This window comes from Neopsephotus bourkii, unplaced genomic scaffold (assembly GCF_033783945.1).
Source record: "Neopsephotus bourkii isolate Nb327-2 ecotype Australia unplaced genomic scaffold, CSIRO-AGI_Nbou_v1 NB_1778, whole genome shotgun sequence".
NCBI classification, from domain to species: Eukaryota; Metazoa; Chordata; class Aves; order Psittaciformes; family Psittacidae; genus Neopsephotus; species Neopsephotus bourkii.
The window spans coordinates 82,386-94,485 of record NW_026902252.1 but is presented as its reverse complement, the minus strand read 5'-3'; the positions used below and the strand labels follow the sequence as shown (position 1 = coordinate 94,485).

At 50.4% G+C, this 12,100-nt stretch overlaps 1 protein-coding gene across 4 annotated transcripts in view; it reads left to right on the top strand.

The window, feature by feature from the left end:
• Window positions 1-12,100, top strand: part of EPHB2 (EPH receptor B2) — a 107,559-nt gene that overhangs the window by 82,544 nt on the left and 12,915 nt on the right. For all 4 annotated transcript variants that reach the window (XM_061379614.1, XM_061379611.1, XM_061379613.1 and 1 more), the window contains exons 6-7: window positions 5,068-5,192; window positions 11,154-11,316. In XM_061379614.1, coding sequence (XP_061235598.1) covers window positions 5,068-5,192; window positions 11,154-11,316 — 288 coding nt within the window. The remainder of the gene's footprint in view (window positions 1-5,067; window positions 5,193-11,153; window positions 11,317-12,100) is intronic.

The following is a 12,100-nucleotide window of genomic DNA, read 5'->3' as shown; positions in this document are numbered from 1 at the left end:
CTATGCCACAGGATGTCAGATTACGTTGTTTGATGTCTGTGAGGAAGATGCCTGCTTGTTCTCCTATTAAATGATTCCTCATAGACTCTTACGTCTTTATTCTTGGTCTCTCTGTAGTGAGAAGGTAGAAGTGGTATAGGAGGGAGGTCACCATAGGATATTGAAGAAACAGGGCTAGGAGAAAGGTAACAGCTCCCAGATGGATGCTGCTTCAATAAAAGAGGAAGGTGCCCCAGCAGATGTCCTGAGGACTCCTGGTCTTGTTTGGCCAGATAGAAAACCTGGTGTTGTGGGTATGGGTAGGGGAGGGAAACACTCAATCTTCCTAACAATGCCTCTAAATGGTACAACTCAGGGATGTAACACCAAGGAGGAAAATGGGCCTATTTATTTCCCATTCACCCAATACATTGTGTGATGCCCCCTTGCTGCTTTTTGTCAGTTTTATTGTAACGAATTGCCCTAAGCTTTACATAGCAATTTTACTAATTGCTCTGATTTCAGATGCATCCAGGGCCTCTCGCCCTGCTCCCAGCACGACACAGGGTTATAGGGAATGAAGGAGTGTCCTGGGTCCCGAGGCATTTGTTCCAACCCTGCCTCAGCAGTGAAGTGCACAGAGTGAAGGAAGCAGCAGAGAGGGAACAGCAGCTCTGCACAAGCTGGCTGAGGAGTGTCCTGTTGGACACAGGGCAATAGCAGACCTGAGTGAGGAGGTGGATGCTGTCTCTGGAGCTGAAAGAGATGGTTAGGGTTAGGGTTAGGGTTACTGGCTAGAGATGGTTACTGGGTACTGCCATCAGTTTTGGGGTTTGTATTTAAAAAAGAGGTTAACAGAAAACTGGGAAAGGTTCAGAAGAGAGTCATCGGATTGATCCGTGGGCTGATAAATCCGTGAAGAAACTCAGATAACAGAGGAAAAGGAAATACTTCCGTGATCTTTCACTTCTTCTATGAGGACAGAAGTCCATTTCTAAACTTCCAGCCCTTGGAAGCTGAAGCCCATCCATTTCAACCTGAAAATAATAGGTGCATTTTAGAACAGGGCCAGTAACTGCAAGGCAAACCTCACAGGGAGCACAGCGGGCTCATCGTAATACAAAGTCCTCAGAGAGATCGGGGTGTCTGTCTATAACGCACGCAGATGGTCACCCCAAGTGTTTCAGCTGTGATTATCTCACTGCCTGCCTTCTGTGGCCAGTCTTGTGCTGATGTTCAGACCAAATGTTAGGGTAGCTTTTCCCAGTTGCCTGCAGAATTGACCCGTCCTTGTGCTATCCCATCAAGCTGCCCTGGGTTTTGCAGTCGCTGTGACCTTCTTTCAGGTATTGGCTAAAAGTGTCTGTTTCTCCTGGAAAACTCAGGTTTCTTTCCTTCTTGTCTCCTCGCCTTTCCTTATTTCCCTTCATCTTTTCTACCATTTTCAACAGGCTCTGCCGTTAAGACCTGAAGGTGGGGTACATCTGGATCCCCATCCTTCCCAAGCGTTTCCAGTAGCTGAGCTCAGGCAGCTTCTTGCCCTCTGTGTGGGCTGCAGAAAAGCCAGACAATAAGAGCTTTTGACACCCCCCTGCATTCATCCTGCAGAGCTGCCCATGAGCAGAGACGTGTGCTCAGCTCCTGGTGCATTAAGGTGAAGTCCCAAGCTCGAGCCTAGACAAGGCTGATTTTGAAATGATCCTGCAAGCGAGCTGGGCTGGAAACCTCCTAAGTCTTTCTGTGATGTTATTATGGTGCATTTCCCCTGTGTCTGTGATAGCAAGAGCAGTCACTGAGAAGATGCAGTGGTGGAGATCCCTGCCTATGCAGAGACACTCCTTTGCCCCAGGTAGAAGAGAAGTGCTGAACTTGCGGTAGTCACTCATCCCATTCGCCTCCTCCCCAGCAGGCCATGTGTTTGCCTCATGAAGGCTCATCAGATGAGCTCCACCTCATCTGTTTGGTTCTCTCTTTTCTAAGCCAGATGAGGACAGGTTCACCGTGTTCCACAGCTGCCTACCTGGGCCATGGCTGGTCACAGATGATTCACATGATGCTCTAGCTGTTACCTTCTGTAGCTTCCTCAGCATGGAGGAAGCAGGAGATGCCTTGCAGAAGCCTTGTGCTCCCAGGCTGGCACACAATGCATGGACGTGGCAGAAAAGCATCCCAGGGTCCTTGCTCCTACCCGGAGGGACCCAAAGCTGAGATGCTTCTGCAGCTGCAAGGCCAGCCATGGAACCTGTGTCTGAATCATGGAATGTTGCCACATCCCAGTTCTGTGGTGGGACAGGTCTGGGTGTATGCAGCCCCTGTCCTGGAGCAGCCTGTATTAGTGTGGGAAGGGTTCCCAGAGCGTGTGCAGCTCGGATGTGCCAGAGGGACCATGGGCTGTGTACTCGGTCCCCATCCCATGCTGTAGCTTGGTCACATCTTCCTTCCAAGGCCTTTCTCCACAGGGAGAAACACTTGTCTTGGAGATTGCAGATGTCCTGTGAAATGTGTTGTCAAGGCTCCAGAACTGTTACCTCTGTTTTATCTCAACACCAGTGTGAGAAACTAATCCCAGGAGTTTACAAGATGGGCCCTGTAGCAGTGGGACTAGGATATAAGGGATAAGGGATGGTCTGCGATGGTGGAGAGTTGCAGACTGGTGGGTAACAGGGTTTGGCTTAGCCAGGAGCAAATGGAAGGATTGGTGTTTAGGAGGAGGTTAGGCGCTGGTCTCGGGATCTGTTTGAATCAGAGGATGCTTTGGGTCAGAAGGTACCTGTAAAGATACCTTCCTGGTATGGACAGGGACATTTTTCATTAGATCAGGTTGCTGCAACGCCTGTCCAACCTGACCTTGGATACTTCCATTGATGGAAGTTCTCTGCACTTTTAATGAGTGCAGGACAAACCTGGTGATCAACACTTTGCTGAGGCTAGCCTGCCTTGCACCTTCCTTCAAGAGTGGGGCAACCCAAGGAGATGAGGGAAATGATGGAGCAGTGCAGTGGCAGATTTTGCTTTACCATATCCAGCCCTTCTTCCCCTTGGCACACAGGCATTGAACATCCTGAGAGCTACAGGGCTCTGAATCCAGAAACCCAGTAGTGAAGAGGCAGATGGATGGCTTCTGTTGGTATACTTTGAGAGCAGTTGCTCAGCTGTAATTCATTACAGCAATGTGCAAGAACATGCTGCAGCCACCCTGGTCCAAGTAGCACAGTCCTACGGCTGCTGTGTCTGCAGCCCTCAGCTGGCACAGTTTCTGTCGCTGCTCATAGTGCCAAAGGAAACCAGACTGGAGACGGGTAATTGATGCTTTGCTTTGTGTGCCACTCTTCCAAACTGTTTCTCAGAGCTGTCAAATGAGTTGTTCTTCCATGAAATATTGAAAGGTTTGGACCTGGTAAAAGCCCTTCTGAGTGCAAGCCTCTCTGCATCCATTTATAACTAGGCCTGGCATGCAAGTGATGGGGAAGTGTTCTTGCTACCACTTTCCATTTCTCTCCCATCCCAGAGGCTTGCCCTCTGCCCTGAAGCTGCTGAAGCAGTGAGTCTGTGCTGGCAGATGTGCCAGGGCTAAGGCTGTGCTGGAGCTAGCACTCTCCAGGGCTGGGCTGGTGATGTGTGATGTCTGGGATGGGCTCTGGACTATCATCCGTGCAGGCTGCATTGGCTTTGCTGGAGCTAGCACTCTCCAAGGCTGGGCTGGTGATGTGTGATGTCTGGGATGGGCTCTGGACTATCATCCATGCAGGCTGCATTGGCTTTGCTGGAGCTAGCACTCTCCAGGGCTGGGCTGGTGATGTGTGATGTCTGGGATGGGCTCTGGAGTGACATCCATGCAGGTTGCATTGGCTCTGCTGGAGCTAGCGCTCTCCAAGGCTGGGCTGGTAATGTGTGATGTCTGGGATGGGCTCTGGACTATCATCCATGCAGGCTGCATTGGCTTTGCTGGAGCTAGCACTCTCCAGGGCTGGGCTGGTGATGTGTGATGTCTGGGATGGGCTCTGGACTGACGTCCATGCAGACTGCATTGGCTCTGCTGTCTGCAGGCTGGGCACCGAGTGGACAAGGGCCCGTGCTCTGCTCACTGCTCTCAGAGTGAAGAGAGGGCAGCACAGGCACCTCCGTGTTCCAACCCCTCCAGCAAGGGGGCTGTAGGCAGATACCTGCAGTGCTGAAGCATCTCTGCCATCAATGGCTGAGCCAGCCCACGTTGAAAGCAGTCCAGGCTGCTTGCTCACCTGCCCCAGCCCACATCAGGCAGGAACAGAGCTGGTCAGCTGGCAGCTCCATGCTGAGGTCCTGCCACATGGGATTGTCAGCACAGGTCCTTGGAGGAGCGTTTCCCCATGGTGTGATCCCAGCTGTGGCTGCACTGCTCCTACCTGGCCGTGTGTGAAGCCATGCAGGCAGCACAGGAGGGTGAAGGGGTGGACATCTGCCTGGGCTGTCTGAGAGGCTGCTGCAAGGTCTCATTGTGCACAGTGGGACGAGTGGCATCTGTGGGTGTGCTGTTTCCAGGGCACGCTGGCGAGGCGGGTGGCTCACCATTGTCAGTGTGTCAGGTCAGGTTTGCATTGCCTGCTCAGGCTGCTCTCTGCGCCTCCCCTGATTGGCATGTGCAGCTTGCAGAGCCAGCACACCGAGGCAGAGAGGAGCTGCTTGCTTCCTGCGTCTGCCTATGCCTTAGAAAGCTTCTCTATGCAAATGTCAAAGTACAAAACCCCTATTTCCCCAAGGCAAGCAGAGAGGATTGCACGTTGCTGGGCTGGTAGTGCTTTTTCCAGGGGAATAAGGTTGTGTTTGCTCTGACCCTGGCCTCACTTTGCCTGGGAATGGTCTGTTTTCCTGCCTGAGACACTGTCTGCATGCTGTCTAATTACAAACTCTTACTGGGCAGTAGAAGCATTTTGTCCTCCCCTAGCTGCTCTCTGCAAATAGCAGCAGCCAGGATCCCCTGACCCCTGAGCAGCCCTGCCACTGCTGGAAGCAAGTTAATTAGCTTCAAGCATCAGTAATACACCTGCCTACCTCCAGCCAGGGGATGTAGCAGGCATCTGACTGAGGCCTCTCTCTTGATCTCTCTTCCAGCTCCTTCAGCTGTGTCCATCATGCACCAGGTCAGCCGCACCGTGGACAGCATTACCCTCTCATGGTCTCAGCCTGACCAACCCAATGGAGTCATCCTGGATTATGAGCTGCAATACTATGAGAAGGTACTGCGGGACCTTGGCTGGGGTCAGGGACACGTTTTGGGGAGAGGAGGTGGTGCAAAGCTTCCTGTAAGGGTCTAACACTGGCTACAGCAGTTGGTTGGTCAGGAGGTTACCTCTCTGGTTGTAGTTGGCCATGGAGGTGGCAGGGGCTGTCAAGCTTTTGGTGGTTCCAATGACTGTGGAGGTACTGTGGGTGTGGAAAAGCTGCTGGTCTTTAGGAGGAGTTTCCTCCTTCACCTCTCCAGCACTTGTGGCTGGTGGACCCATTGCAGGGAGAGCCTAGTAGCCAGGGTCCAAGCCAGGGTCCAACCTTTCCCCTACTGGAGCATTAGTGGGGAATTGGGATGGTTGGTAGGGAGCATCAAGTCTCTCCCTGGACCACACTAGCTGAGTGTCCAGTCTTTGAAATGCAGTATAATTCTGTCTTTCTGTGTATTCACACCAAAGGTAAGTTTGGCATCTGTGTGCAGGCTGAAGCAAGATGTTGTATCAGGGAGAAGCCACCCCATACTCCCATGGAGGGTACATAGTGCACTACAGAGTCAGGGGAGGCTGATGTGAAGCGGGTCTACAGCTGTGGCTCTTTCATCCCCAAGGAACGTGCTCCTTCTGCATCCTCTCTGCTAATGCAAGCAGAGGAACTGTGCCAGTGTGTCTGTCCCATGGGGCTGGAGTTGCGTGGCTGCTGAGACCTAATGGCCATGGTCCCAGGACCTGCCAAGCTCTGCCACACTGGTGAACTCCATCCCTGCTACCCAGGGGATGTGGGGAGCAGGTGATTTCTCCTTCCAGGAATCTGCCCCCTTACACAAGAGCTTATAAACTATACATTAAAAATTGCAAACTAACTAATTAAAAAGCTTTATGATTAAATGGAACTGAAAATATTTTTCCCAGCAGTTGCCAGAAGAAATGATTCATCCCCCCCACTGCCTGCCTGTGACCTATTTTCTCGTCACCAAGAGCCAGAGGGAGAATGGGGAGGGAGGGGGGAGCTTCTTTGTAGGCTGTTAAATAGGTCCTGACCTATATCACATAAATCACAGCCATTTATTTGACCCTTGGACATGATCCCAGAATATGTGGCAAGGTAACAAGACAGATCTGGTCTTTTCCCCATGGATGCTCAGTGTAGGGACAGAAGATCTCAGGGAGTCCGTTCTCCTCCTCTTACTTTCTCTTAATCTCTTCCCTGGTTTCTTTCTTTCCCCTCCCCTCTGTTTTCTGGGAGAGGCTGTAAATAAATGGGAGTTTTTATCTAAAGGGGAAGCTTCTGCTTGTGGCCAGTCTTCACAAGGGACCGCAAGGTGAGCATCTGCTTGCCCCATGGTCAGAGCTTAGAGCACAGCATGTCCCTGATGACAGGGACAAGTGGCCCAAGCCACACTCGGGCAATGCTTTTCGTGGCATCAGGCTCTCAGGTGGAGCACTAGCCCCAGCAGAGAGGATAAGGCAAGCAACCCCATGTGCTGGTGCTGAGGTGCTCTGTCCCAGTATTTCATAGAATCATAGAATGGTTTGGGGTGGAAGGGACCTTTAAAGGTCACCCAGTTCCAACCCCACTGCAATGAGCAGGGACATCAACTTGATCAGCTTGCTCAGAACCCTGTCCAGCCTAATGTTGAATGTTTCCAGGGATGGGACATCCACAGCCTCTCTGAGCAAACTATGCCAGTCTTTCACCACTCCCATTGTAAAGATTTCTTCCTTACATCTAGTCTGAATCTACCCTTCTTCAGTTTAAAACTGTTACTCCTTGTCCTATTGATGCAGGCCCTACTAAAAAGTCTGTCCCCATCTTTCTTTTAAGCCTCCTTTAAGTATTGAAAGGCTACAGTGAGGTCTCCCCATTCTCTTCTCCAGGCTGAAAAACCCCAGCTCACTCAGACTTTCCTCACAGAAGACATTCACCAGCCTTCTCATGGCCTTATCATAGGATACTGATGGCTTTCCTGCAGTCCCAGGGGCCACACTGCTTCTGTGAGGGGCTCAGTTTTCTTGTGAGAGCCATCCAGACACTCTTTAACACAATGCAATTGATCAAATTCCTGGCTGGGAGAGCAAATGCTTTTGAGATCTCCACCCAAGTGGTGTTCTCCCTCAGTCAGGAAACTGTGGACCCCATGGATCTACCCCCAGAGCGGCTGGCAGTACCCTGTTACCACATCTGAGCATCCCTCTTTAATGCACACGATCCCGTAGGGGCTGAAATTCAGATGTATGTGATGATTTGGCACGCAGCCCTGGACTAGCTTTGTACGTGTGGCTCTGTTTGCTTCAGGAACCACAGCAAAGTGCTGCTGTGCAGATGCACAGAGGAGCTGTCTGCCAAATCCAGTCGGTTGACATTTTCCTTTGGCTTCATGTATGTTTTTATTGATTGATTTTTGGATGATAAAGCATGACTTTTAGAAACACTTCGGGCCTTTCACAGACTAACTGTGTTTCAAGGAACTCTATTGATCAGACTTTGGTTCCAGCTTAAATTTGACTCATGGGAAGGAGAAGCAGATGAGGACCCAAAAGCAAAGCTATGAGGAAATAAGAAGTGTGTTATTTTGAATTAGGATTTCCAAATTAAAACCAAAATCAGCAGGAAAAACAATAACAAACGCCCCCCCAAAAAACCAACCCAACAAACCTGTGCCAAAACCAACAGCTTGAACTTGGACTCTAAACTGCCTGGGATGCCCTTGACCTACTGCAGAAGCCCTAGGGGTGGAAGGGGAGAAGTGTTTGAAGTGAGTGCTGGAGAGCTGATGGCTGAGCTGTATGCCAAGGGAAAAGAATAGGTTTGAGGAGGGAAGGTGGAAAGCTGTAAATGCTTTTTTATTTGTGGTCTGGGATTAAAGGAGAGCAGAGTCATGAGCACACCTTCCTCAGATAGACAGACACCGATTTCCCAAGTCATAAACCACCTTGTAAGCATGCCCATTGCATTCCATTTAAAGTCCTCCAAGAGCAGGGATGAGGTCCCCTCCAGCAGTTGGACAAATGATGTTAAGACAGTTGTGTTGTTTGTGCCATCCAAGGGCCTGGGAGGATTCATGCGAGCCCCTAAGCACTAAAAGCTGTAAACGTGTCCTGACCTATTTCCCTCTTAGCCTTCCTGGGAAAGGTCCAGAGGACTGCTGAGGCCTGATCAGACACACAAGGCAATCAGTGTCCTGTGTGTTCATCTTTGCTTGGTTTTTTCTCTGTACTTGAGCTTTTTGCTGTCATTAGTGTAATTCCCAAACTCCCCAGTGATACCTGGGCACCTTCAGTGCCAGCTCCAGGTGGATAAAGCTGGCTTTTTAGTTATTTTAGGAGAAAAAACTGTTCCTGTACCTGTTAATAGTGGGGGTCTCCGAGGTGTTTTCAGAGGTGCTCCTCATTACCCTGCAGTGATGTGCTATCAGCATCTCTGAGCCTCCAAGTTTCACTGCACATTTGACTACACATTGTGTTGGGAGAAACACATTCCGGGCAGACCACTCTCTTACCAGCCATCCACACCAGAGCACTGCTCAATCAAAAGCTTAATACAAGAAGGAATTAACTCCATGAATGTTGCCTTTCAGCTGCTTTGCAGCTGTGAGGAGAATAGTCTGCTCAACCCCAGGTCATGAGTATAATCCACCTCACAAATGCCAGTGTACTTGCAGTTCTGTTCCAGCACGATGTCTAATTGAGAAAGCACCAAGCTCTCCCAGGAACATAAGGAGAACATTGGTTCAACATGGTGTGCTGTATGGAGCCCCACAGTGAATGACTGTTCTCTGTGGGCCTCTTGTGTTGCTGGTAGCACGGCTTCTGGCTGTGCAGATCCTCTGAGTGAAGGTACCAACGCTGTTCTCACAAGGGAATGAATGTGAAAGCTAAGTCACCAGATGGCTAAGCAGAAAAGGAAGGAGACCAGCAGCCCCCAAAGGCAAACTCCACCATTTATGGGTGAGGAAGACAACTTCTGACTCACCCTGTGCTCCATCGGTTGAGGAGGCTGAGGACGCAGCCCAGGCAGAGGGTGTGCAAAGCTTGGTGCAGAGCCTCCACTGGCAACTCCTTCACTGTGCCTGCAGGCAGCCAGAGCAGCACAAGAGAGCAGCATCCTGCGTGACTTGTACCACTGTGTGATGAAACCTTGGTTCATCACAAGGTGGGACCTTCTGCCTCGTCACCGCTTTGACACCCTCTGTCCTTGAGGAGCCCTTGCAGGAGTTAGTGAGGAGGGGGGAATGCTTTGCTCCTCATGAAGAGTTTCATTCTGGTCTAATGTTAGCACAGGACAAGAAGAAAACCCTCCATGCCTCCCCCATGGAGTGTCACATCCTCAGTCCTACTTGATCCCACCCTCCATCCTACTCGATGCCATTGCACAACCCGTGTGTCTGACTCCTTTCTGCCAGTCCCTGCCTACTTCTCATGAGGTTACCTCACCTCACTAGTCAGCCCCAATGGAGTGGCAGTCCTTGGGCTTGCTGAGCCCTTTGCAGTGCCTGAAGTGAGCAGATTCCAGAGATTTGCCTGTGAACTTGCCAGCGCAGATTCTGAGCTGTCAGCTGCTGATCTCTTCCAACCAGTGCTCCTGCCAAGGCAGCCTGACCTGCCAGATCAGAGGTGTTACCAGAAAGGTTGAGCCCTTTCAACATAGCTACACACGTTTGATTCAAAACCTGTTGCCTGTGCCTGTTTTAGGGGAGCTCCTACTCCCAGCTTGGTGTTCCTAAGATGTCTGTGTTTCCCAGAAACCACACTGTTTACATACATTGCTGCTTTGAGCTGGCTTTTGAGCATCTGCCCACCTAGCCCTGACCGCATTCAGCACCCTGTTTCATCCTCTGTTGACCTGTTTCTCCATATCCCTGGAAGGGCAGGGGCTGTCCTCTTGTACAGTAGCTTGCACATGGAGACCCTGCCCATGCACTAGTGCTTCTGGATGTTCAGCTAAAAGGGCGTAATTACTAAGGACAGTGATGGATCCATCATCTACACAAGTGCAGTGCCATCTATCCCGTTATGATGGGGCTGCTCAAATTTGGAAGTAGTCTCATTGTCGCTTCTAAATATGCTGTTTGGCTGCCCAGCTTTGAAAGCCTGGCATGGTCCCTGGTGAAGCAGTCACTGGGCAGGGGTACTGCAAACCAGTGAGTGAAGCAGGCTGTAACAGTTCTTTTTCTCCTTCTCAGTAGCTATTGCAGGGCTGTGTTCGGCCTTTACTCTGAGAACAGCGCTGATAACACACCAGTGTTATAGCTGTTGCTCTGTAATGCTTACCCTGATCAAGGACTTTTCAGTCTCATGCTCTGCCAGTGAGGAGGGACACAAGAAGCCAGGAGGAAGCAGAGGCAGGACACCGGACCCAAACTAGCCATAGGGGTATTCCATACCACAGCACGTCATGCCCAGGGTAGAAACTGGGGGGAGTCACCCAGAAGGCCCAGATCGCTGCTCAGGTCGGGCTGGGTATCAGTCGGTGGGTGGTGAGCAATTGTATTGTGCTTCGCTTGTGTTTGTTGGGCTTTTTTTCCTTTCCCCTTTTAGTTTTATATTCTCTCCCCTTGTTATTTCCCTTATCATTATTATTATTAGTAGTAGTAGTTTTATATTATACTTAGTTATTGGGCTGTTCTTACCTCAACCTGTGGGGTTTACATTCTTTTGATTCTCCTCCCCATCCTGCCTGGGACATGGGGAAAAGGGGGCACTGAGTGAGTGGCTGCATAGTTGTGAGTTAGTGGCTGGGCTTAAACCATGACACAGGCCTAGGTAGCAGTACTTCTCTTGGGGTCCAAAACCTTAGGTTCAGGTGGGCTTTAGCTCCAGCACAGGCAAAAGGAGATGGAGAAGAGTGAGGAATAAGGACAGTGCTAAGACAAAGTGGGTACAGAAGAGGGAAGCAGTTCCCATCCCCACTTCTAGAAGTGCAGTGCCTCATTCTCCACTTACTTCCCTGATGACAGATCTGTGTTTTCTTGGCAGGATCTGAGCGAGTTAAATTCAACAACAGTGAAGAGCCCCACCAACACTGTGGCAGTGCAAAACCTCAAAGCTGGCACCATCTACGTCTTCCAAGTGCGGGCACGTACTGTGGCTGGGTATGGCCGGTATAGTGGCAAGATGTATTTCCAGACTATGACTGAAGGTAAGCCTTCAGATGCCTTTATATAAAGATGACAACAGGGTTTAGAGAGACGATGGAGGAGCACTGGTAGCAGTGCTGGTCCCCCTGCTGTTGCTTCAAGGGTGCATGGGGACATGTCGCCTCAGTTGGATTTAGGGGAAGCCAGGTTTGTGATTTTCATGTGCACAGCTGTCAATGACAAATGCAGACCTGAGTCTTTATTTTCTGAATTTGTGCTGCTAAATCAAACAGGCCAAGCCAGTTTTCTGGCCCTGAGGCCAAGGAGCAAGGCACAGCTTGCATTCATGGGACTAAAATTTCCACTCAAAAGGGATAGCTCCATCCAGCCTTTCTACTGGGGCACTTTTCCAGTCACAGCCAACCTGAGCCATGCTTGGGATAGCACTACAGGTCCAGGATCAAAACCATGCCAGGAAACCCATTAGCAATAGCCATGCAAATGTGGACATGGCTCAGGGATGTGTTCTGACCTTAGAATCATAGAATAGTTTGGGTTGGAAAGGACCTTAAGATCATCCAGTTCCAACCCCCCTGCCATGGGCAGGAGCACCTCACACTACACCATGTCACCCAAGGGTCCATATAGCCTGGCCTTGATCACTGCCAAAGATGGAGCATTTACCACTTATTTGGGCAACCTTTGCCAGTGCCTCACCCCCCTTACAGTAAAGACCTTATATCTAACTTGAACTGGGATTGCCCTGACCTTGCACTTGGCTTGGTTGAACTTCATGAGGTTGTCATTGACCCACCTGTCAAGCATATCCAGGTCTCTCTGGATGGC